The sequence below is a fragment of the Canis aureus genome, chromosome 8 (assembly GCF_053574225.1).
Source record: "Canis aureus isolate CA01 chromosome 8, VMU_Caureus_v.1.0, whole genome shotgun sequence".
Taxonomy (NCBI): Eukaryota; Metazoa; Chordata; class Mammalia; order Carnivora; family Canidae; genus Canis; species Canis aureus.
The window spans coordinates 34298790-34323378 of NC_135618.1; the positions used below are offsets into that span (position 1 = coordinate 34298790).

The 24589-nt window shown below is 37.1% G+C and overlaps 2 protein-coding genes across 6 annotated transcripts in view; both read right to left on the reverse strand.

Moving 5' to 3' along the window:
* LOC144318586 (mitochondrial adenyl nucleotide antiporter SLC25A24-like) overlaps positions 1–316 on the reverse strand; it is a 49813-nt gene extending 49497 nt beyond the window's left edge. For 4 of the 5 annotated variants that reach the window (XM_077905674.1, XM_077905675.1, XM_077905673.1 and 1 more), the window contains exon 1: positions 27–316. In XM_077905674.1, the coding sequence (XP_077761800.1) occupies positions 27–278 (252 nt within the window). In that variant the 5' untranslated portion in view covers positions 279–316. The remainder of the gene's footprint in view (positions 1–26) is intronic. The other variant, XM_077905672.1, reaches the window with a different exon arrangement.
* Positions 317–13629: 13313 nt separating this feature from the next.
* The window catches only part of LOC144318589 (mitochondrial adenyl nucleotide antiporter SLC25A24-like), a 49149-nt gene continuing 38189 nt past the window's right edge, over positions 13630–24589 (reverse strand). The window contains exons 9-10 of the mRNA XM_077905678.1: positions 23397–23538; positions 13630–13813 (exon numbers count right to left, since the gene is read on the reverse strand). Of these exons, the coding sequence (XP_077761804.1) occupies positions 13794–13813; positions 23397–23538 (162 nt within the window). The 3' untranslated portion in view covers positions 13630–13793. The remainder of the gene's footprint in view (positions 13814–23396; positions 23539–24589) is intronic.

Below are 24589 nucleotides of genomic sequence, written 5' to 3' on the forward strand. Positions count from 1 at the left end.
CTCTCAGAAGAGATCGCCACGCTTACAGGGCGGTTCTTGGAACGACTTCTCGGCACAGCTCCCCACGCTCCCGGGCGCGCCCCTCGGTCACTCACAGCCCCAGAGTTCACACCGAACGAGGAGCTCCAGTTTCTCAGCCCCTCCTGGAGCTCGACAATGTCCACCAAGCCGTCCCCGTCGCGGTCCAGGTTTTGGAAGAGGATCTTGTAGCCGAAGGAGTCCTCGTCCTCCTGGCAGGCCACCGTGGGCAGCACGAAGCCCCGCAGCCAGCGCAGCATGGTCCGGCCGGCCCGCGGGGTCCAGCCCCGCCCCGGCCCGGCCCCGCCCAGCCCCCCGCCCCGGGCCCTCTCAGGCCCCGCCCAGCCCCCAGGCCCCGCCCCCAGGCCCCGCCCCCGCCCCGCCGCCTAGCGGGGCTGCTGGAGGCAGGCGGTCCGCGCGCCCGGGCGGCCGACGCAACGGCCCGACTGGGCCTCGGGCTAGCGGACCCGCGCGCTGGGCACGGGCGCCCCCCGGAGGCCCTCGGAAGGCCCGCCTCGTGCCAGCCGGGCCCCCGCCTCGCGACGGGCGCCGCGCCCCGCAGCAGGAAGCCGAGGCGCCAGAGGCGGCGGTGCCCGCACCGCGGACGCTCCCGCCCCACCTGCGCTCGCTCCCGGGCCCACCTGAGCTCGCTCCCGGCCCCACCGGCCCTCGCTCCCGGGCCCACCTGCGCTCGCTCCCGGGCCCACCGGCCCTCGCTCCCGGGCCCACCTGCGCTCGCTCCCGGCCCCACCTGAGCTCGCTCCCGGGCCCACCTGCGCTCGCTCCCTGGCCACCTGCGCTCGCTCCCGGGCCCACCTGCGCTGGGCCGGCGCGGAAGAGCCCCCGGGGTCTCCGGGCGCGGAGCGGCTGGCGGCGGCTGGTGAGCGGCCGGGGCGGACTGGAGCCTCCCGCGGCGGCGCCCCCTCCTCCCCTCCCGGGGCCTCCGCCCTCGCTCGGAGGCGCTTGCAGGGGACCTTGGGGATGTGTCCGGGCGCCCGCACCCCGCCTCGCCTCCCAGTCTCCTAGATCCCCTGCGGCCTCACCACGGCCTCCACTCCCCCGACAGAACTCCCTTGCACAAGACGCGAAGGACACTTTATGGTCCTGGTCCTGAGTGCCGGTCCTGTTTAGATATCGCTGAGCACACTTGTCTTGCAGGACACGACACGGTGCTGCAGGCCTCAGCCTCGTTTACAGGCTCCCACCGGGGAGCCGGAGACCTAAAATTGAGGCGCTGGAGCATTGTAGTAGACAGGGCCAAAGGATCATGTCAAACCTAGTTCTGGGATTTGTGGCACTGAAGCTTTGTGTCCTCAATCTCTGGTCACATCTTTTGAAAGTCAGTGGCACATTCTAATGGCAGTCCCAAACCAGTAAGATTTTATTTATTTTTTCATCTTCATAGATTGGAACTCAATATTGTTAAGAATCAGTTCTCTCCAATTTGATCTAAAGATGCAGTGTAATCCCAATCTAAGCCCCAGCAGGCTTTTCCGTACAAACTGACAAGCTGATTCTATAATGGAGGGGCGCCTGGGTGGTTCAGTCAGTTAAGTGTCCAACTCTTGATTTTAGCTCAGGTCATGAGATTGAGCTTCACATCCCCACATCAGGCCACATGCCTAAGATTCTCTCTCTCCTTCTGCCCCTTCCTGCTCCCACTCAGGTGCACATGCACTCTCTTGCGCTAAAAATTAATTGGTTAATTAACTAATTAATTAATTGCATTTATATAGGAATGCAAAAGATGTTGAGTAGCTAAAACCATTTTGAAAAATAATAAGTTTCAGAGACTAGATAAATAAACCTACACATATGTGATCAATTGATTTTCAACAATGATGTCAGGGTAATTCAATGGGGAAAAGATAGTCTTTTCAACAAATCCTACTGGAAGAGTAGGATATGCATAAGAAAAAAATGTGAAACTTGAGAAAACATTAAGAAAATAGGCAAGACAGGGGTGCCTGGGTGGCTCAGTCAGTTAAGCATCTGCCTTCAGCTCAGGTCATGATCTCCAACTCCTGGGATTGAGCCCCACATCAGGTTCCTCCTCAGCAGGGAGTCAGCTTCTTCCTCTCCCTCTGCCCCTTCCCTGCTTGTGCTTACTCTCTCTCTCTCTCTCTCTCTCTTTCTCTCTCTCAAATAAATAAAATCTTTATATAAAAAAAAAAAACAGGCAAGACAAAGTCTAAGAGGAAAATATTTTAGTACATATCTCTGACAAAGGACTTGTATCCACAATACTAAAGAACACTTAAAAAGTGTTACAGGGGATGCCTGGGTGCCTCAGCGGTTTAGCACCTGCCTTTGGCCCAGGGCGCGATCCTGGACTCACGGGATCCAGTCCCGCGTCGGGCTCCCGGCATGGAGCCTGCTTGTTCCTCTGCCTGTGTCTCTGCCTCTCTCTCTCTGTGTCTATCATAAATAAATAAATAAATCTTTAAAAAAAAAAGTGTTACAAACAACCCAATTTTTTTAAATGGGCAAAAATTCTGAACAGACATTTCACAAAAGAAAATATCTCAACCGCCAATAAGCACATGAAATGTTACTTGAAATCTTTACTCAATACAGAAATGTGAATCAAAACCACAACGAGATACCACTGCATAGCCTCTAGAATGGATAAAATTTAAAATACTAACGATGTCAGGTGTTGCTGAGAGTATAGAACAACCGAAACTAATATATTGCTGATGTAGGAATGCAGGGTAGTATAATCAGAAAACAGTTTAGTATTTTCTCATAAACTGAACATAAACTAGCAATTCTATCTCTAGGCTTTTACTTTAATGAAATGAAAAAAATGTGCCCAAGAAAAAGACTAATGTTTATAGCAGCTTTATTTTTAATGGCCAAAAACTAGAAGTAAACCTTCAGAAAACAGAGAAGGTAACTGGATAACAAAAAGGTAGTATATCCATGCAAAGGAATATTATTTAGCAATAAAAAGGAATGAAATCCCGATGCACACAATCCCGATGAAAGAATGGAAGTCAGAATGTGATAATAGTTACATAAATACATAAGTGTATACTTTTATCAAAATTCATCACACTGAACACAAAATGAGTGCATTTTATTAGGTATAAATATGCCTCCACAAAGTTGAATTTTAAAAGTTTTGCAACTAGCTATTATTGTCTAAATATTGTAGAATATTTTCCCATACATAAGTATTCTTTATAATTTGGGTAAATTATAGATATAAAGGGAGAGTGTAGTTAGAATGTAATCAAATTGCTCACCAGGAAAAAGAATTGCATTTATCATATTATGGTCATTAATGTTTCTGTCTTACTACTTGATGCCAAGAACAGAATATTATTCAATTTCCCCAGAATTTAGCAGAGTTCCAGAAAGATAAAAAACTTCAGTAATTGTTTAAAGTGTGTAATTATTAAATCTGAACAAGACTAGACTCTCCAGAGGGATTTTAATCCCATTGACCTATATATGCCCAACTTCTTCTAGGATTTAGGGTGTGTTTGGTGAGGGGAAACTTAGAATTTATCCATACTTTTGTTTTATTTTGTTTCATTTTTTTTTTCATCTCTCTGACTCTTTCTTAACTTCAACCAACCATAAGATTAAACATAGGGCTGAAAGTACTAGAAGGTGTTGACTCAGACACACTTGATCTCGAATTCCAGCTCTACCACATACCACTCATGCAACCTTAGGCAAATTACTTTTCTAAAACTCAGTTTTCTCACTCATAAAACAAATTTCATAATTATACCTACCTTGTAGGATCATTATTAAAGTTTAAAAAAACAAGGTGTAAAGTGCTTATAACTGGCCCATTGTAAACATTTAAAAGTTTGCTGTTTCTACTTTTTTTTTCTACTTTCTTGATTAGAAGCCCTATCCTTGTTACTGAGCTCACCAAAAATAAAAATTGACAGGAGGCCTAACAGCCGGTCCAGGCAAAGCTTTCCTGGGACTTATATTCCAGCACAAGGGAAAGTATCCTCGGGCTGGCTCTTTAGAGAGAGGCCAGGGACAGTTTTAAAGAGATCACAGCGGTGAGGGGAGTGGGGTGGGGAGGTGGCATAAGCATGTAGAGATGGGGACCCAACAGTGCCTGCTCACCTAAAGATTATATTTTTTCATACATTGGATGTCTAATCATAGCATGTTAAATCTCAACCCCTAGGCAAGTTTTTAAGATTATAATGAGGGGAAAAGTTAGTGAAAGGTCAGTGCTGGGGGTCCCTTGGGGCTCAGACTTGGTTTGGTCTGGTTCTCACAGGAGCAAACTGGTTGTAAGCTGGAGTGTGGGGCTTGTTTGGCACTGTGGTAGCATCTGGCTTTCTGATGGCAAGCAGCACCTGTAAAAGGGCTACTGTGGTTTTTTTATGAGCATTTCAGGGTGAGGGGCTTGAGTCTGGTCCCTGCTCTATCTCATAGCAAGCAATATAGAAAATTTCTTAATGGGCTCTTTTGGTGTAATAGTATCCATTAGTTTTTTAAGAATCACTTGGGGGGCACCTGTTGGCTCAGTGAGTTGAGCATCCAACTCTTGGTTTTGGCTCAGTCATAATCTCAGGGTGGTGAGATCAAGCCCTGCCCTGGGGATCCACACTCAGCGTAGAACCTACTTGAGGATTCTTTCTCTCCCTCTGCCTCTCCCACCTCTCATGGGTGTACTTGTGCTTTCTCTCTCTCTCTCTCTCTCTCTCTCTCTCTCAAATAAATAATATATCTTTATTTTTTTTTTTTTTTATTTTTTTATTGGTGTTCAACTTACTAACATACAGAATAACACCCAGTGCCCGTCACCCATTCACTCCCACCCCCCGCCCTCCTCCCCTTCTACCACCCCTAGTTCGTTTCCCAGAGTTAGCAGTCTTTACGTTCTGTCTCCCTTTCTGATATTTCCCACACATTTCTTCTCCCTTCCCTTATTTTCCCTTTCACTATTATTTATATTCCCCAAATGAATGAGAAGATATAATGTTTGTCCTTCTCCGACTGACTTACTTCACTCAGCATAATACCCTCCAGTTCCATCCACGTTGAAGCAAATGGTGGGTATTTGTCATTTCTAATAGCTGAGTAATATTCCATTGTATACATAAACCACATCTTCTTTATCCATTCATCTTTCGTTGGACACCGAGGCTCCTTCCACAGTTTGGCTATCGTGGCCATTGCTGCTAGAAACATCGGGGTGCAGGTGTCCCGGCGTTTCATTGCATTTGTATCTTTGGGGTAAATCCCCAACAGTGCAACTGCTGGGTCGTAGGGCAGGTATATTTTTAACTGTTTGAGGAACCTCCACACAGTTTTCCAGAGTAAATAATATATCTTTAAAAAAATCACTTGGAAGTTGTGGCAGATACTTTGGACTGGTACTTCAACCTTCATTCTGCATTTCTATTGGAAGACTACAGAATGCTCAAAAGTATTTCTAAACTCCTTTGAAGCTAGTTTTCTGTAAGAAAATTAGATTCCCTCCAAAAACCTTACATAGTATTTGGAAAGAGGAAGTAAGACAGCTTCCTTTTGCTGTTTCAGCCATCATGCAGGACCATGAATATTGGGGTTTAGGTCAGTTTTTGTGCCTAGACTCAGTATTCCAATGCTTATTTGCCAATTTTATGCATATCTTGAGGCAGATTTGACAGCGGTGGTGGTAGCTATAGCAACTTTCTGATCTCTGAATTACAGCTATGCTCAACTAATCAGTCTAGTTTGGGGATCATCTTTATTTTTTCTACAAAGGGCTAGACAGTAAATATTTTAGGCTTTTCAGACCACAAATGGTCTCTATTTATTATTTTTTGTTTGTTTTTCACTAACCATGAAGAGAAACTGAGAAATTGGACCTCATCAACATTTAAAACATCTCTTCATCAAAAGATACAAGTAAGATAGTTGATATTCAAGTTCCAGACTGAAAAAGAGATATTTATAATACACATAGTTAAAAAATGACTATGTAGAATTTTTAAGAACACCTACAGATCAATAAGTAAAAGACAAACAACCCAATTAAATATTTAACAATTAGAAAAAAAAGACTTGAACGGGCCCTTCACAAGAAAGAATATCCAATGGCTTCTTGATTTATGTGTAACAAAGGTGGGTTTTGTTTTGTTTTGTTGTTTTTTTTTAATTTTTTTAAATTTTTACTGATTTATGATAGTCACAGAGAGAGAGAGAGAGAGAGAGACAGACAGAGAGGCAGAGGGAGAAGCAGGCTCCATGCACCGGGAGCCCGATGTGGGATTCAATCCCGGGTCTCCAGGATCGCGCCCTGGGCCAAAGGCAGGCGCCAAACCGCTGCGCCACCCAGGGATCCCTGTTTGTTTTTTTTTTTTGTTTTGTTTTGTTTGTTTTGTTTTTTTTTGTTTGTTTGTTTTTTTAAGTTAACTGGATCCCAGAGGCTGTTGCTATGTTTACAACTCTTGAAAGTCTGCAGTTATGGTAAATCTTAAATAACAATTTATTGCTCTAATTATAATAGTTAAATTGACTCCTCTGTTTTCTGAAATGTAAAAGTACTTGTTCTAGGTTTTTTGTTTCTTTAATGATTCAGAAGAAACCTTTGGAATTTCCTCCATCCTTCTCATAAAGGTATAAAAACCTCTAACATGGTTGAATATTTATTAAACATAGTTTAATAATCTATTTCTCATTTAAATTAACACAACTGCCCATCAGAGAATTAGATAAATATGTATACGTAATGATGAAATATCATATAAGAGTAAACATGAATGACTTAAAGTTACGTAGATAAATATCACAATGTTGAGTGAAAAAGCAAGTTTTACAAAATATATACAATATACAGTTATGAAAAATATTTATGGAACCATTCATATGTAGACAAAATTTTAAATGTGCATAGGAATGAAATCCTTCAGGATAAGGATTACTTTTCAGGAGGTGAGAGAAGGAAAGGTAGTGTTTGAAGCAGAAAGGTAGTGTTTGAAATCAAAGAGTATGGTGAGCACATGATTCATTTATTATTTTCTTTGTGAAATGCTACATATTTAATTTTAGAATATATATACTAACAATATATATAGAACCAATTTACTTTTTTTAGTCAAACTGGCAAAAACTGGTCAGGGAAGCATTTAATGACAGAGACTAATTCAATAATAATTGTTCACATACCAAATACCCATGTTTTGATATTACTTTCAGAAATAGTACACAATTTAAAAAGATGTTTGAATACGTGTATCCAGGAAAAGAAAGCAAGCCAAAATTCTATTTAACGTAGACCTCCTCCTGAAAATCAAGGAAATTCATAGACACAAGGCAAGATTTCTGAGGGAATTTATAGCTGTGGTATTCTTTAATTAAATGACAGGTTTGGAAGTGTTTCTAATTTATCTTATTAGTAATAGGATAAAGAGGAGTATTTCATCTTCTATATATTAAATAGGAAAATAGCATATATATTATATAACACCTATCACATTATGGGGACTTATTTAAACTACAATCAACATTTTACATCTCTATCTAGACCTCTGTCAACTTTGATGGTTGAAAAAAATTGCGATTATTTGTGTGTGTGTATGTATATGTGTGTATCATATTTATGCATATATGTCCATATGTATGTATGTGTATGTATATATATAGCATGTTGATATGTACATACATATATCCATATAATATTGTCTTACTTTGTGGTTGAGTGTAATAAAACACATGCCTGCCTATCGAGCATTTATTGTGCATAGAGGAGAGTTAAAATTTTTTTCTCTTACTCTCTCAGCTTATTAGAAACCAATATATGGATTTGCTGAATTCTAGGAAAGGTAGATCCACAAATCTAATTCAAAGCACTCTTCTCAGAAAGGGAGACAGAACATGAGAGACCCCTAACTTTGGGAAACGAACTAGGGGTGGTGGAGGGGGAGGTGGGCTGGGGGTGGGGGTGGCTGGGTGACGGGCACTGAGGTGGGCACTTGACGAGATGAGCACTGGGTGTTATTCTATATGTTGGCAAATTGAACACCAATAAAAAATAAATTTATAAAAAACAAAAACAAAACAAAACAAAAAACCAAAGCACTCTTCTCCATTACTGCTTCTTGCCCCAAAGACAACTTGGTGGGATCAAACCCATTTGGGCCACCCTGGGATTAGACTTTTCATGTCTATACATAAACTTTTATGTATTAATTGAATTGTATGCTGAAATACTTCTGTCTTTATTTACAAACAAAATAAAGAGAAAATACATAAACTCACAGATTAGAACAATTCTCCAAATCTAGGAGTATGGAAAGCACATAACAGTTCCATTTAAATGCCACATTGCTATTAATAAATTGAATTCTAAAAAAATAGAGAAAAAAATTGGCAAAATACTTTAAATGAGTTCACTGGATCTGATCCACTGGCAAAAAGTTTCAGATCCACTGAAGCATTTAAAGTACTTCACCAGTATGTAATTATCCTAAGACAATACTTGATCTTTATAATCTGTAGTTATTGAGGGGTCTAGCTTGCCATTTATTTTCCCCCTCAATTGTAGAATAAATGTTCACATAAAAAATTTAATTTCTCATTGTTTTTAATAATAAAGTATGGTAATACACTAATTTCACATGAAGCATTTGTTTTATTTTAACTTCCTTTTATGTGAATTTTAGAAACTGAGTTATAAATTAATTAGAATCCTTCTATTAATAAATCCTACTAAGAAAAAAATGGGAATCCAACTAGAAATTTGGCTTGGTTTTCTCACTCAAACTCATGTTGTATATTCATATTCATTTTAATTTTTAGGAAATTTAACTTAACAACTTAATTCCATCATTAATATTTTATTAAGTGCTGTATCACAAGAATCCTTTCCTTATCCTATCCTAAGGAAATTAATCTAATTCCACAGCAAATTAAATCATGCCATTTAACAAGAGAAAAAGACTATATGGATTATTCCTTTGAATGTCAACACTCTTTACAGTGAGAGCCAGATTTTAACTAAATTTTAATAAACTTGATAAATAAGACATACTTCAAATATTAGAGTAACTTAAAAATACATGATCTATCAAATGGCAGAAATATCTTGCCCTAAAAAACCACTTGAAAAGAGAGCTGGTCCAATCCAGCTACTAGTTGTTGGCTATAATATAAATTGTATAATTTATTTATTTATTTTTACATTTTCAAACTCGTTGATTATCTCACATCTCCATTTATTTATTTATTTATTTGTTTATTTATTTATGTTAGATTTATTTATTTATTTATTCATGAAAGACACAGAGAGAGACAGAGACATAGGCAGAGGGAGAAGCAGGCTCCTCGCAGGGAGCCCAATGCAGGACTTGACCCCCGGATCACGACTGAGCCAGACAGCCATTCAATCACTGAGCCACCCAGGTGCCCCTCCATTTTTTAAAATTAAACAATTCATAAAATTTAATTGAGATATAATTTACATATAACATTTTATAAATTGAAGGTATACACTTTTTATTTGATACATTTATATATTCCAATATGTTTACCACTGTAGCATTAGTTACCACCTCTATAGCATCATGTAATTATCATTTCTTTTTTTTTCTCTAGTTTTCTTTTTTTTTTTAATTTATTTTTTATTGGTGTTCAATTTACTAACATACAGAATAACCCCCAGTGCCCGTCACCCATTCACTCCCACTCCCCGCCCTCCTCCCCTTCTACCACCCCTAGTTCGTTTCCCAGAGTTAGCAGTCTTTACGTTCTGTCTCCCTTTCTGATATTTCCCACACATTTCTTCTCCCTTCTCTTATATTCCCTTTGACTATTATTTATATTCCCCAAATGAATGAGAACATATAATGTTTGTCCTTCTCCGACTGACTTACTTCACTCAGCATAATACCCTCCAGTTCCATCCACGTTGAAGCAAATGGTGGGTATTTGTCATTTCTAATAGCTGAGTAATATTCCATTGTATACATAAACCACATCTTCTTTATCCATTCATCTTTCGTTGGACACCGAGGCTCCTTCCACAGTTTGGCTATCGTGGCCATTGCTGCTAGAAACATCGGGGTGCAGGTGTCCCGGTGTTTCATTGCATTTGTATCTTTGGGGTAAATCCCCAACAGTGCAATTGCTGGGTCGTAGGGCAGGTCTATTTTTAACTGTTTGAGGAACCTCCACACAGTTTTCCAGAGTGGCTGCACCAGTTCACATTCCCACCAACAGTGTATGAGGGTTCCCTTTTCTCCGCATCCTCTCCAACATTTGTTGTTTCCTGCCTTGTTAATTTTCCCCATTCTCACTGGTGTGAGGTGGTATCTCATTGTGGTTTTGATTTGTATTTCCCTGATGGCAAGTGATGCAGAGCATTTTCTCATATGCATGTTAGCCATGTCTATGTCTTCCTCTGTGAGATTTCTGTTCATGTCTTTTGCCCATTTCATGATTGGATTGTTTGTTTCTTTGGTGTTGAGTTTAAGAAGTTCTTTATAGATCTTGGAAACTAGCCGTTTATCTGATATGTCATTTGCAAATATCTTCTCCCATTCTGTAGGTTGTCTTTGAGTTTTGTTGACTGTATCCTTTGCTGTGCAAAAGCTTCTTATCTTGATGAAGTCCCAATAGTTCATTTTTGCTTTTGTTTCTTTTGCCTTCGTGGATGTATCTTGCAAGAAGTTACTATGGCCGAGTTCAAAAAGGGTGTTGCTTGTGTTCTTCTCTAGGATTTTGATGGAATCTTGTCTCACATTTAGATCTTTCATCCATTTTGAGTTTATCTTTGTGTATGGTGAAAGAGAGTGGTCTAGTTTCATTCTTCTGCATGTGGATGTCCAATTTTCCCAGCACCATTTATTGAAGAGACTGTCTTTCTTCCAATGGATAGTCTTTCCTCCTTTATCGAATATTAGTTGGCCATAAAGTTGAGGGTCCACTTCTGGATTCTCTATTCTGTTCCACTGATCTATGTGTCTGTTTTTGTGCCAGTACCACACTGTCTTGATGACCACAGCTTTGTAGTACAACCCGAAATCTGGCATTGTGATGCCCCCAGATATGGTTTTCTTTTTTAAAATTCCCCTGGCTATTCGGGGTCTTTTCTGATTCCACACAAATCTTAAAATAATTTGTTCTAACTCTCTGAAGAAAGTCCTTGGTATTTTGATAGGGATTGCATTAAACGTGTATATTGCCCTGGGTAACATTGACATTTTCACTATATTAATTCTGCCAATCCATGAGCATGGAATATTTTTCCATCTCTTTGTGTCTTCCTCAATTTCTTTCAGAAGTGTTCTATAGTTTTGAGGGTATAGATCCTTTACATCTTTGGTTAGGTTTATTCCTAGGTATCTTATGCTTTTGGGTGCAATTGTAAATGGGATTGACTCCTTAATTTCTCTTTCTTCAGTCTCATTGTTAGTGTATAGAAATGCCACTGACTTCTGGGCATTGATTTTGTATCCTGCCACGCTACCGAATTGCTGTATGAGTTCTAGCAATCTTGGGGTGGAGACTTTTGGGTTTTCTATGTAGAGTATCATGTCATCGGCGAAGAGGGAGAGTTTGACTTCTTCTTTGCCAATTTGAATGCCTTTAATGTCTTTTTGTTGTCTGATTGCTGAGGCTAGGACTTCCAGTACTATGTTGAACAGCAGTGGTGAGAGTGGACATCCCTGTCTTGTTCCTGATCTTAGGGGAAAGGCTCCCAGTGCTTCCCCATTGAGAATGATATTTGCTGTGGGCTTTTCATAGATGGCTTTTAAGATGTCGAGGAATGTTCCCTCTATCCCTACATATCATTTCTTTTTTGTGGTGAGTACAAGTAAGATCTAGTCTCTTAGCAACTTTGAAGTTTATAATACAATATTGTTGACTATAATCTCTATGCTGTGCATTAAGTCTTCAGGATAAATTATATAATTTATATTTATATCTCATTAAATCACAATTTTAGAGCCAACACAGTTTTTTAAATGTAGCTATATATACACAATCTTAAATATCTTCGGTCTATTCTCTCTTAAGGTAGATTGAAAAGATAGAGGCAAACTTGCAACAACATGGATGGATCTAGAGGGTATTATGCTAAGTAAAATATCAGACAGAGAAAGACAAATATCATCTGATTTTTCATATGTGGAATCTAAAATACCAATGAATAAGCAAATAAAAAGCAAAAGCAGACCCATAAAAACAGAGAATAAATTGATGGCTGCCAGAGAGGAGATGGTGGAAGGATGGGCACAAATGAGTGAAGGGGAGTAGAAGATACATGGGAATAAAAGATACAGCATAGGGAATATAGTCAATAATATTGTAGTAGCATTGTATGAGGACAGATGGTAGCTACATTTGTGGTAAGCATAATGTGACAGTGTATGTCAACTATACTTCAATAAAAAATAAATTAATTTTTTAAAAATAGAGGCAAATGGGCAGCCCCGGTGGCTCAGTGGTTGAGCATCTGCCTTCGGCTCAGGGCGTAATCCTGGAGACCCGGGATCAAGTCCCGCGTCGGGCTCCCTGCATGAAGCCTGCTTCTCCCTCTGCCTGTGTCTCTGCCTCTCTCTCTGTCTCTCTCTCTCTGTCTCTGTCTCTGTCTCTCTCTCTCTCTGTCGTGAATAAATAAAATCTTTGAAAAAATAAATAAATAAAAAATAAAAATAGAGGCAAACTACAAAACAACCTTCTAAGGGCAAATAAGAATACTATTTATCCTTCATATAAATTTAAGATTTCAAAGAAGAGGTCTAGTCAGCCTTTCTTTATTCTTAAAGAGTGGAATTTAAAAGCACAGTATAAAAGATATATCTATCTATCTATCTATCTATCTATCTATATCTATATATATATATATACTCATTAGTATAAAAAATTTGAAGCTCTTATTGTAATACAGATTTAAATTTCTCTGATTTACTTTGTTCACATTGGTGATTTTCTTATAATTTTTAGCAATGTTAAGAAGTAAATTTAAAATGTCTATCCACAAATAAGAGTGCCCAAGAAGCAAGCAATAAGCCACCAGCATTCCGTTAACAACACCGGTAGGAGAGTGAGGTATTCTGAGCCATGAAATTGTTTAAGACAAAACTATTTTGTTTTGTTTAGTTTAGAGACAGAAAAGGGGTTCAAAAACCACTGTTTCCCTTTTAATTATAATTTTAAATGCATACGTTTTCTTTTAATGCTTTCAAATGGACTTAAAATATGCATACAAAACAATGTTAGGTTTTTAAAATAGAAAACAAAAAATGCTGAAAAATTCCAAAATACTCCAATTTTTCTAACGTAAAAATATATTGTTAATAATATAATTAGGTAATATTAGGTAATATAAAATAAAAATATAAATTAGGTAATATAAATTTAATCTATTTAAATGCAAATTTCTGGTAGGTATTCATTAAATTTTAGAGAAGCTTAAATAGACTTTATGAATATTAAAGGTTTTAATTCATAAAGAACTTAATAAGCTATAATTCTGGCTTATAAAAAATTAAAATTCAGCATTTAATTCTGATTTGTATGTTTATCTTTTTGGAGGATGGATATAGCATCTTTTCATGCAATCCTCTAGCAAGCTAAGAAAAAAGGCAAGACATTTCTATGCTTATAAATAAATGTACATAAAATGGAAGTTCACGATTTCATTTCTATGCTATTTCCAAGAGTGGTTTTATTGATTCGTAAACCATACAATTTATGCATACTGAAGGAAGCAACTTTAAGAAATTTGGAATCATGCCTCTGAAAAACCTCATCACTCCACTGCTTTTATAAATTTGACGAAAGACACTGATCATATTTAGCTATGGGCCTCCCATTATGCCTAGAAAATGAAAGGGAAGGAAAAAACCTAATTAATTTGGTATTTACTATTTTTCAAACACTAAGGTAAAACACATGTTAAGAGAGAAAAATATATATAATTACATAAATTCTTTCACAAGCAGTCAAAGGAACATCTGTGGTTCATCATAATTATATAATCAGGGAACCTAATGGAACTATTTGATGCTTATGTCTTTTTAATTTTCTTTCCTTGAGGAAGAAATTCTGTCCATTGGTGGTGAAATTTACTTATAATTATTGTGGACATAATTTTTAAAAGTAGCTAGACATATAAAGGTACTTTTATTCAACATCTTATATATTAAGAACAACTCAAATGCTGAAAAAAACTCAAATATGTTTCTCATTCACTATTTCTTTTCTCAGGGAGTGGCTCCACCATTCATGTAGGTGTGGAAACTGGAAAATTGAAAGGCCATCTATAATGTTTCCCTCCGCTTACATATCCAAACCATTACCCATCAGTTTTACTCTCTAAATAGCTCTCAAACCTATGCATTTACCTATGCCATGCCTCCGTTCTCCAATCTACCATTATCTCTTGCTTTGCCTTATTTACCATAATCACCTCTTTCATTTTTTTCTCCATACTTTAACCAAAGAGAACTTTTAATAAAGCAACTCTGATTATGTTACTCTCTTACTTCAGTAATTCCCCCACTATACTTAAATACAGTATGGTCTAGCCTCTGTTTCCTGCTCCCACCTCACTTGTACCACTTTCTTGTTTTCTGCACTCCAGCCATAGTGGCCACTTTTCAGTTAGTTTCTCAAATGTCCCCAAACTTCCTCCCTCTTAAAGCTAGTTGCACATGCTTTTCCCTTTGCCTGGAAGTCACTCCCCAACCTTTGGCTTTTAACCCCATCTCAGCCTTTAGTTCTCAGTCCAAGCAATACTTTCCCAAGATAGTCTTCCAGAACTGCCTCAGCACTCCCGCCCCGTGGTAGTATTTAGAGAACTCCACTTTTCCTTTGCAGCTCTCATCAGTTTATGTACTTTGTGTCAATATTTAATTAATAACTGTCTACCCTGCTAGACCATCAATTCCATGAGCAATGTGTTTTTGCTTACTCATATTCCACATGCCTGGCATATTGCATAGTACCTGGCAACATTCTCAAATTCTTTAGCTAGCACTTTTCTCCTTAATCATTATTCTATGTTCCCAAAATTGACATAACTAAGTAAAAAGCAGTAAAGAACTGAAAATTTTGTCTGCTGCTATTTGCTTTAATCTAAACATTTCCTCCCTCCATACTTCCCCACCCAAAATAAAATAATTCCTTTGAAATCTAGATTAAATTATTTTGAAATTTTAGAAAATATTTACTCACCATGGAATTTCTTGGAGAATGTTCTATTACTACATTCATATTTTGGCCTTTTATTTTTTAGTAGATGCTAATAACACTGCTATCAATTTCTATAATTTTGTAAAAGAATATGGAACATACTTATTTTTTCTCTAATGTTGAACCTACACCCCCCATTGGTTTATTCCATCTTTCATATTGTGAAAACTATAAACTACAGAAAGAATAATACAATGAACATTTGTATACTCACCACCTAGTTTCAAATTTTGACATTTTGCTGTACTTATTTTTGTCTCTCTCTATGTATATATAAATGTGTGTGAATGTATGCACTCTGAAAGTAGTTACAAACACCATGAAACTTGCAACCCTAAAAACTTCAACATATTCTAAACACAAAGACATTAATCTACATAACCCAAGTCATAATTATGCCTGAGAAAATTTAAAAAATTCTCTATCTCACCAAGTACCTCCTTATTAAAATTTTCCTAATTTTCCCAAAAATGTCACTTAGAGTGGGGTTTGTTTTTTTCCAAACTAAAATCTAAACAAAATTCACTCACTGCATTGGCTATAGTTCTTCACTTTCCTAATCAAGACTAGTACCAGTCATTCCCCCACAACCACCACTTTTTCTATAACAATGGCTTTTGAATAGCCCAGGCCAGTTGTCTTATAGAATACACTATATTCTAGATTTTTCTGATTCATTCTTAATAGCATCATTTAATGTATCCCTTGATCCCCTGTATTTCTTTTAAGTCCAAAAGTATTTCCATATGTGAGTAAAACTTTTTGGGCAAGAGTACTTCATAGTAGATGCTATGCACTTCATATTACATTACATCATGAGGCACATTATGTGAGAGGTTTTTTTATTTTACTGTTGCCAATACTGGTTGCCAAGCTGGTTGACTGGTTACAATGATGACCACCCTTTCTCTCCATTGTAAAGGCATGTTTTCCTCTTTGCAATTAGCAATAACTCTGATAGATGATACTGTGGCATCATGTAAATATACTATTCCCAAAATCCCTTTAACTTAATAACTTCTACATTAGCTGAGGATCCTAGGACTCAGATACTGATTTTGAAACATCACTACCCTAGGCAGTAAAAGGAAATACAGTTGGTTACAGATTTGAGAGCAGGTACAAGTGACCATGGGACATTATTTTTTAAAAAAGAAAAGAAACAGAAGAGCTCAGAAACAAATACGGAGATGTCAAAAGAACAAAAGAGGATTTTCAATTCTAGTTATAACAGAGTAGTTTGTCAGACTCACCCTACAAATAAAATTAGCTATTAAAATAAGAATAAAATACATGAAATCATTGTTTGAGAGTAATCAATGGAAACAAGACTAGGATCCCTGAGAGAAGAAAAGTGTAGAGATAAGCACTACATTTCACTCTGGTTTTGTTTGATTTTTTTTTTTTTAACTTTAGGTCATTTGACAATTTCCAGCATGAAAGAATCGGGTCCAACCAGAAAATAGGAGTGTTACTGAACTGAAGACAAAAGTTGGAATTCAAGGATGCCAATGTGCCAGATACTTGAGCAAAATCTGAAATAGAGGTAATACTAATGAAATGAGTCCAAAAGACTCTCTGCAGTTTTCCATTGAGGTATTGCCAACTCTAACGCTGCACCAAATGAGATATCACAAAAACCAGCAGAAAAGAGCAGGTGGAAGGCTAAAGATTTAGGGATAGACTTTAGTGGATCATAAAGGTGAAGTTCAGACCCAACAAGGTGAGGTGAGACACCTTGGTAACCACTCTAGACTTTCAGATAAAACCCACAAAAGGTTACGTCTAGCAGCGAGGGCCATACTCTACGAGTAAGTACCTTGGGGAATGGCCAGAGCTAAAATAAATCATCCCTAACATATCTAAAACCAACCTTCAATAGATTTAAGTTGGTCTGCCTATACTGTAGCTACCTACAGGAAGAAAGGTTAGCCCTATTTGGAGAAAAATAACATCATCTAGAGTTTACAATTTTTCCCACAAAGTGCTCATTATTCAATCTAAAATAATGAGGCATGATAAAAATAAAATAAAAAACAGGATCAGGGATCCCTGGGTGGCGCAGCGGTTTGGCGCCTGCCTGTGGCCCAGGGCGCGATCCTGGAGACCCGGGATCGAATCCCACGTCGGGCTCCCGGTGCATGGAGCCTGCTTCTCCCTCTGCCTGTGTCTCTGCCTCTCTCTCTCTGTGACTATCATGAATAAATAAATAAAATCTTTAAAAAAAAAAAAAAAAAAAAAAAACAGGATCAAATAACTGAAAACCTAGAGAGAAAAGCAGACAAAAAACAAGTGTTTGAGAGGGAAAAATCAGAGAGAATGACAAAACATGAGAGACTCCTCTAACTCCGGGAAACGAACAAGGGGTAGTGGAAGGGGAGGTGGGCAAGGGGGTGGGGTGACTGGGTGACAGGCACTGAGGGGAGCACTTGGCAGGATGAGCACTGGGTGTTATACTTTATGTTGGCAAATCGAACTCCAATAAAAAAAATATACATTAAGAAAACAAGTATCAATATCTTAAATTTAAAATAATTGTTATTAATATGTTTAAGAAATTAAAGACAAAGATGGAGACTTTCACATGACACCTAGAATCTATTTTCTTAAGAATAAAAATGTAGGGACGCCTAGGTGGCTCAGTCAGTTAAGCATCTCCTTCAACTCAGATCATGATCCTAGGGTCCTGATGATCATCAGGCTCTCTGCTCAGTGAGGAGTCTGCTTCTCCCCCTCCCTCTGCCCCATCCCACCGCCTGTGCTCTCTATCTCTCTCTCTCAAATAAATAAATAAAATATTTTTAAAAAGAATAAAATGTAAAGTCAAACAAAAATATACTAAAGTTAAGACATCAATGTATGGGTTCAACAGCAAATTAGACAAAGCAAAACATAAGATTAGTGAGCTCTAGAAGATTGGTGCAGTAAGAAAGAAACGTCCAGATTGAAGTAGGGGGGGGAGGAGAAAGGAATATAAAATACAGAAAAGAACATAACCAGTAAATAGGACATGAAGAAAAGATCTAACATACATATAATTGGAATGTCAGAAGACAGAGACAATGGGATAGAGCAATCGTTGAAGAAATTTTGGCTAAGAATTTTCCAAAAACTAACAAAAGCCATCAAACTACAGATTTTAAAAACAGGAAGACGAAAAGCAGAAAGCAAACCACATTTTAGGCACATCATATTCAAAGTGCTGAAAACCAAAGACAGAAAGAAAAATCTTAAAAAGCATGGGTATGGGGGGAGACAGTATCTTAAAACAGAAAGAAGGAAAGAAGAAAAGAAATAAGAAAGGAAGAAAAAGAAAGAAAGAAATTGGTAAAAATACTAATTTAAGGTTAGTCTGTAATTAACAAAGGATTCACATTGGAATCTCCAAGGTAACAAAAGGAAAAAGAACATATAACTAACAAGCTAATAGATGAGAAATATTGAAATAATGAATATACCTAATTCAAAAGGAGACCCAAAAAAAGAGAGAGATAAAAGAAAATGAAAAATGGAAGCAATAAGATGTAGCACTTTAATATGTGGTCTCCACTTAAATGCAACTGTAACACTACTTTAAAATATAAATGTACTAAATGTTAATTAAAAGACAAAATAATCACATGAGATTTTTTTAAAGATCTAACTATGTGCTTTTCAGAATGGACACACTATATATAAGGACACATAAAGATTGAAAGTAAAAAGATGCTCTAAAAAATTATACCAAGCAAACATTAACCAAAAGAAAGTTACTGTAACTACATTAATATCAGACAAAGTAGACTTTTTAAAGCAAAAACAAATATTACCAGCAATAAAGAGGACACATTTCATAATAAAAATCAGTACTAAGTTTTAATATACATAATACTATAGCTTCAAATATAGAAAGAAAAATAGACTAAATTAAAAGAGAGTTAAATAAATCCACCATTGTGGTTAGAGATTTAAACACACCTCTGTCAGTAACTAATAGAAAAAAGCAAATTAAAAAAATCAGCAAGGGTATAAAACATTTGATTAACACTTCACTAATTTACTTTATAGAATACATATATAGGACACTAAGTACAACTTCAAAATCCTCTTTCTTTTCAAGTATACAGTGAACATTCACCAAAATTGACCATATCTGGGCCAGTAAGACAGATCTCAATAAATTTCAAAGAATAGAAATCCTATAGAGTACATTCTCTTTTTGCAGTGCAATTAGACTACAAGTTCAATATCAGAAAGATCATTGGAAAAATCCCCAAATGTTTGTAAATTAAGCAATATATTTCTAAATAACCAGTGAGTCAGAAAGAAATCACAATGGAAATTTGGATGATATTTTGAAATGAATGATAATGCAAATATTATCAGTTTATGGAATATAAGTAAAGCAGTACTTAGAGAAATATTCAGAAATTGGAATTGGTGTATCAAAAAAGAAAAAAATTTTAGGGATCCCTGGGTGGCGCAGCGGTTTGGCGCCTGCCTTTGGCCCAGGGCGTGATCCTGGAGACCTGGGATCGAATCCCACGTCGGGCTCCCAGCATGGAGCCTGCTTCTCCCTCTGCCTGTGTCTCTGCCTCTCTCTCTCTGTGTGACTATCATAAATAAATTAAAAAAAAAAAATTTTTTTTTTAAAAAAAGAAAAAAAGAAAAAATTTTTAAATCAATTATATTAAACAGGAGTCAGCAAACTTTTGCTGTAATAGGCCAGATAGTAAATATTTTAAGCTTTGTGGACCACATGGTCTCTAGCAACTACTCAAGTCTACCATTGTAGCTTGAAAATAGCTGTAGATAGTACATAAATAAATAGCCTGACTGTGTTCCAATTACATTTTACTTACACACGTGGGTGGTGGGTAAGATTTGGCCTGCGAGGCATAGTTTGGCAACCCCAGATCTAAACTTTGAACCTAAGAAACTAAACAAAAAAAACAAGCAAAAAAAGAGGATAAAAATAACAAAAATAAGAACAGAAAGCAATGAAACAGAACATGAATGTACAATATAGGAAAATCAACAAAACCAAAAGATGAATAAAAACAATAAACCCCAAATAAACTGATTAAGAAAAACAAAAATAACAAATTGCTAATATCAGAAAATAAAAAGGAGACTTCACTGTAAAACCTACAGTCATTATTAAAGGCATATTAAAAGGACACTATTAATAATGTTATGCTATTAGGCTTAAACAATTTAGATGAAATGGATAGATTCTTTAAAAAGCACAATACCTCAAAATTGATGGAATAATAGGAAACCTGAACAATCCATACCTTTTAAAGAACTAGAAACTGTTATTAAAATATAGAACAGGGGAAAAAAGAAAACACCTTCCATCAAAAATATCCAGGCAAAATTGGCTTCACTGGTGAGTTCTCCCGAATATTTAAGGAAAAAAAAATTCTAGCTATACACAAATTCATCCGAAGACTAGAAAAAGAGAGAACATTTTCGAACTATCTTTATGGAGCAAATGTAACATTAATACAAAAACCTGACAGAAACATTACAGGAAGGAACATTACAAGCAACAAAATTCTCATGAATATAATATAAAAATCCTATTCAGAATATTATCAAGCAAATCCAACATTATACAAAATGGTAATGCAACATGACCAAGTGAAACTTATTCCATGATTTAAAAGTTGTTTTGACACTTGAAAATCATTCACTCACAGAAAAAAAAAAGGAGAAAATAATAGTATTATTTTGAGGCAGAAAAAGCATTTAATAAAATTCAAAACCTATTCATGATTTTTTTAACACTTTGCACAAACTAGAAATAGAGGAGAACTCCCTTAGTCACACAAAGGGTATATTCCAAAAACCTACAACATCATACTCAATGGTAAAATATTGGAACAGTTTTCTTCAGAGTAGGAATGAGATAAAGATGTCCACTCTTACCATTATCATTATAGCATTGTACTGGAGCTCCTAATGAGTGATATGAAGCAAGAAAAGGAGGTAAAAAGTATAAAAGCTGGAAAGGAAGAAACTTTTTTCCTATTCACAGAAGCCATGGCTGTGTACATATCAAATCAAAAGGAAAAATATTGCCTGGGTGGCTCAGTCGGTTGAGCACCCAACTCTTGATTTCAGCTCTGGTCATGAACTCAGGGTCGGGAGATTGAGCCCTGTGTTAGGGTCTGGGCTCAGCACAATCGGTTTGGGATTCTTTCTCTCCCTCTCCTTTTGCCCCTCCCCCATTCATGCTTGCTCTTTCTCTCTAAAATAAATAAATAAAATATTTAAAATGAGCATTAAAAGTGTTCAATATTATTAGTCATTGATAAATATAAAGCCACAGTGAAATTTTATTGCACAATTATCAGAATGTCTAAATTAAAAGATTGACAATAACAAGTGTTAACAAAGATGCAGAGCAACTGGAACTCCTACACATTGTCATTATAGTACAAACTGAAATAAACACTTTGGAAAACCAATTTGGCAGTATCTACTAAAACTGGATGTGCATTTACCCTATAATCCAAAAATTATTTTCTTGATATAGATATGAGTGAAATAAGAAAGAAATAAGTGCTTGTTTTCCACAGTATTGTGCTGAGCATTTTATAATGCATATAAATGTCAAATCACTATGTTGCACCTGAAACTAATATACTATACTTCAATTTAAAAAATAAATTTTAGGGATCCCTGGGTGGCGCAACGGTTTGGCACCTGCCCTTGGCCCAGGGCGCGATCCTGGAGACCCGGGATCGAACCCCACATCGGGCTCCTGGTGCATGGAGCCTGCTTCTCCCTCTGCCTGTGTCTCTGCCTCTCTCTCTCTCTCTCTCTGTGACTATCATGAAAAATAAATAAATAAATATTTAAAAAAATAAAATAAAATAAAAAATAAAAATAAAAAATAAATTTTAAAATATTGCAATGGATTAAGTGTAGTATTTGTGTAAAGAAATACTATACACCAAAGAAGATAATTACATGCAATAAACAAAGATGACTTTCCAAAACAGTACATAGTTTTCAAGAATAGCCAAACTAGGGGCACCTGGGTGGCTCAGTTGGTTCAGTGTCTAACTCTCGACTTCAGTTCAAGTCATGAATCTCACATCGTGAGATTGCACTATGCCTCGGGCTCTGCACTGAGTATTGAGCTTGCTTAAGATTCTCTCTCTCCCTCTCTCTCTGCCCCTCCTCCCTGCTCACATACTCTCTTTAAAGAAAAAATAAATGAAAGAAAGAAAGAAAGAAGAAAGAAAGAAAGAAAGAAAGAAAGAAAGAAAGAAAGGAAGGAAGGAAGGAAGGAAGGAAGGAAGGAAGAAAGAAAGAAGAAAGAAAGAAAGAAGAAAGAAAGAAAGAAAGAAAGAAAGAAAGAAAGAAAGAAAGAAAGAGGCAAACTAATAAATGGTGATTAAAGTCAAAATAATAGTTACCTTGGGGTGAGGGTGTTTATTGATTGGGAAAGGTATGAAGGAGCCTTCTGGAGCACTGGAAATGTCTATGTCTTGACATTGGTGGTAGTTTTATGGCGATATATATGATATATATATAATATATATAATGGAGATATATATGATATATATATTATATATATAATTATATATAATATATGCACATATATAATCTTTCTTTTCTGAGTTCAATAGATAATTTTTCCTAATAATCAGCAGATACTTTGAGTTATTTTTTTAAGATTTTATTTATTCATGAGAGACACAGAGAGAGAGAGAGAGAGGCAGAGGCACAGAGAGAGAAACAGGCTCCATGGCGGGAGCCCGACGTGGGACTCGATCCCGGGTCTCCAGGATCACGCCCTGGGCTGAAGGCGGCACTAAACCACTGAGCCACCTGGGCTGCCCACTTTAAGTTATTTTTAAGTGAAACAGAATCACTGCATCTCAGCTTGCAGAAGACTTATAACAGTCATTTAGATAGGTATCTAAATTTTGAATCCCTCATTATCACAGTCTTATGAACTCTAGTTCCAAAAAGACTGGACCCCTCCAGTGTGAAAACATTCATTGTATCACCCAAGGTGGTAAATAAATAGCACCATTCCCACTCATATAAGAACAATTTCCTAATTTCGTCTTTTTAAAAGAGGCAGCACTGAATGATGAAAATGAGGAGGGTTCTTAGACATTCTTCAGAACAGAAAGTTAAAAAAAAAAAAAGTTCCTAAATCACATAGAGCTTTTTACACTGCCATCCTCCTCACAAAAACTCACCTTGAACTTGCATGCGAGTTCTCACTAGGTGCAGGGGGTAGCTGATAAACTGACCACAAAAGTTAGAGAAGGCATTATATCCAATCAAAGTCAGCAACCCAGGGCCTTCTGTATCAGTGTTTAGTAAATGAGTCTTCAAAAGCTGACGGAGAACAAAGTAATAATATGCTTTAACAACTATTAAAGAAGAACCAAAATAATAAAATGCTAATATCTTTTCTCACAATAGGCATAGACTCCTACATTATAGAAAAGAATATAAAATGCAGAATGCAGTCATCCATGACAAAGTAATAAGATCCATAGGACATTTTTGAGCTGCCAATTTTTAGTGTAATTCAGTTACAGTTAGTAAAGTCTTACCCCCAATATTTCCAGGGCTCAAATTATCTAAATATTACCTCTTTTCCTAAGTGCCATCCTAGCAACTAGAATTATTCAGAGGTGTACAAACAAACCAGAGATCAGAGAACCTTAGTGATGGGAACTCACTATCCACTCAACTATGAGAGCCCTGATCACCTAATCTTTAGGGAGGTTTATTGTGTCAAACTGCACAATATCCCTTACCAGCAATATTTTTGTTTCAGGACTCCTCTATACTCTTAAAAGTTGTTGAGAACACCAAAAAGTTTTTGTTTCTATGGGTTATATCTATCAATATTATCTATTGTGTTAGATATTAAAACAGAAAAATTATAAACACAAGAAACACATTAAATAGCCATAAGAGCACTGATGTCATCACAAACCATATAGCCTTTGGAAAACTCTCATAAGAGAATAAGAGTGACAAGAGTAAATGGTGATTTCATATGCTATGAAAATAGTTTAGAATATAGCTAAACATGACTGAGAAAACACACACCCATGCTGATTGGTCTCATTTTAAATTCATGATCATAAAATCTTAAGTGGATCCATGGTTTTTCACTGAAATGATACCGTATTTTCCTTGACCATTTACTCTCCCAACATACCAGCATCATTCTTTCAAGTGAACAACTACATTCTCCATTGTCCTAGAACTTCCGACACTAGATGATCTTAAAATTCATATGAAAATGTAAGGGATCCAGCATAGCCAAAGCAATGCTTAGGAAAGAACAAGGTTAAATAATTTACACTTTCTGATTTTAAAACTTACTACAGACCTCCACCAACCAAGCCAGTGTGATACATAAGCATAGACA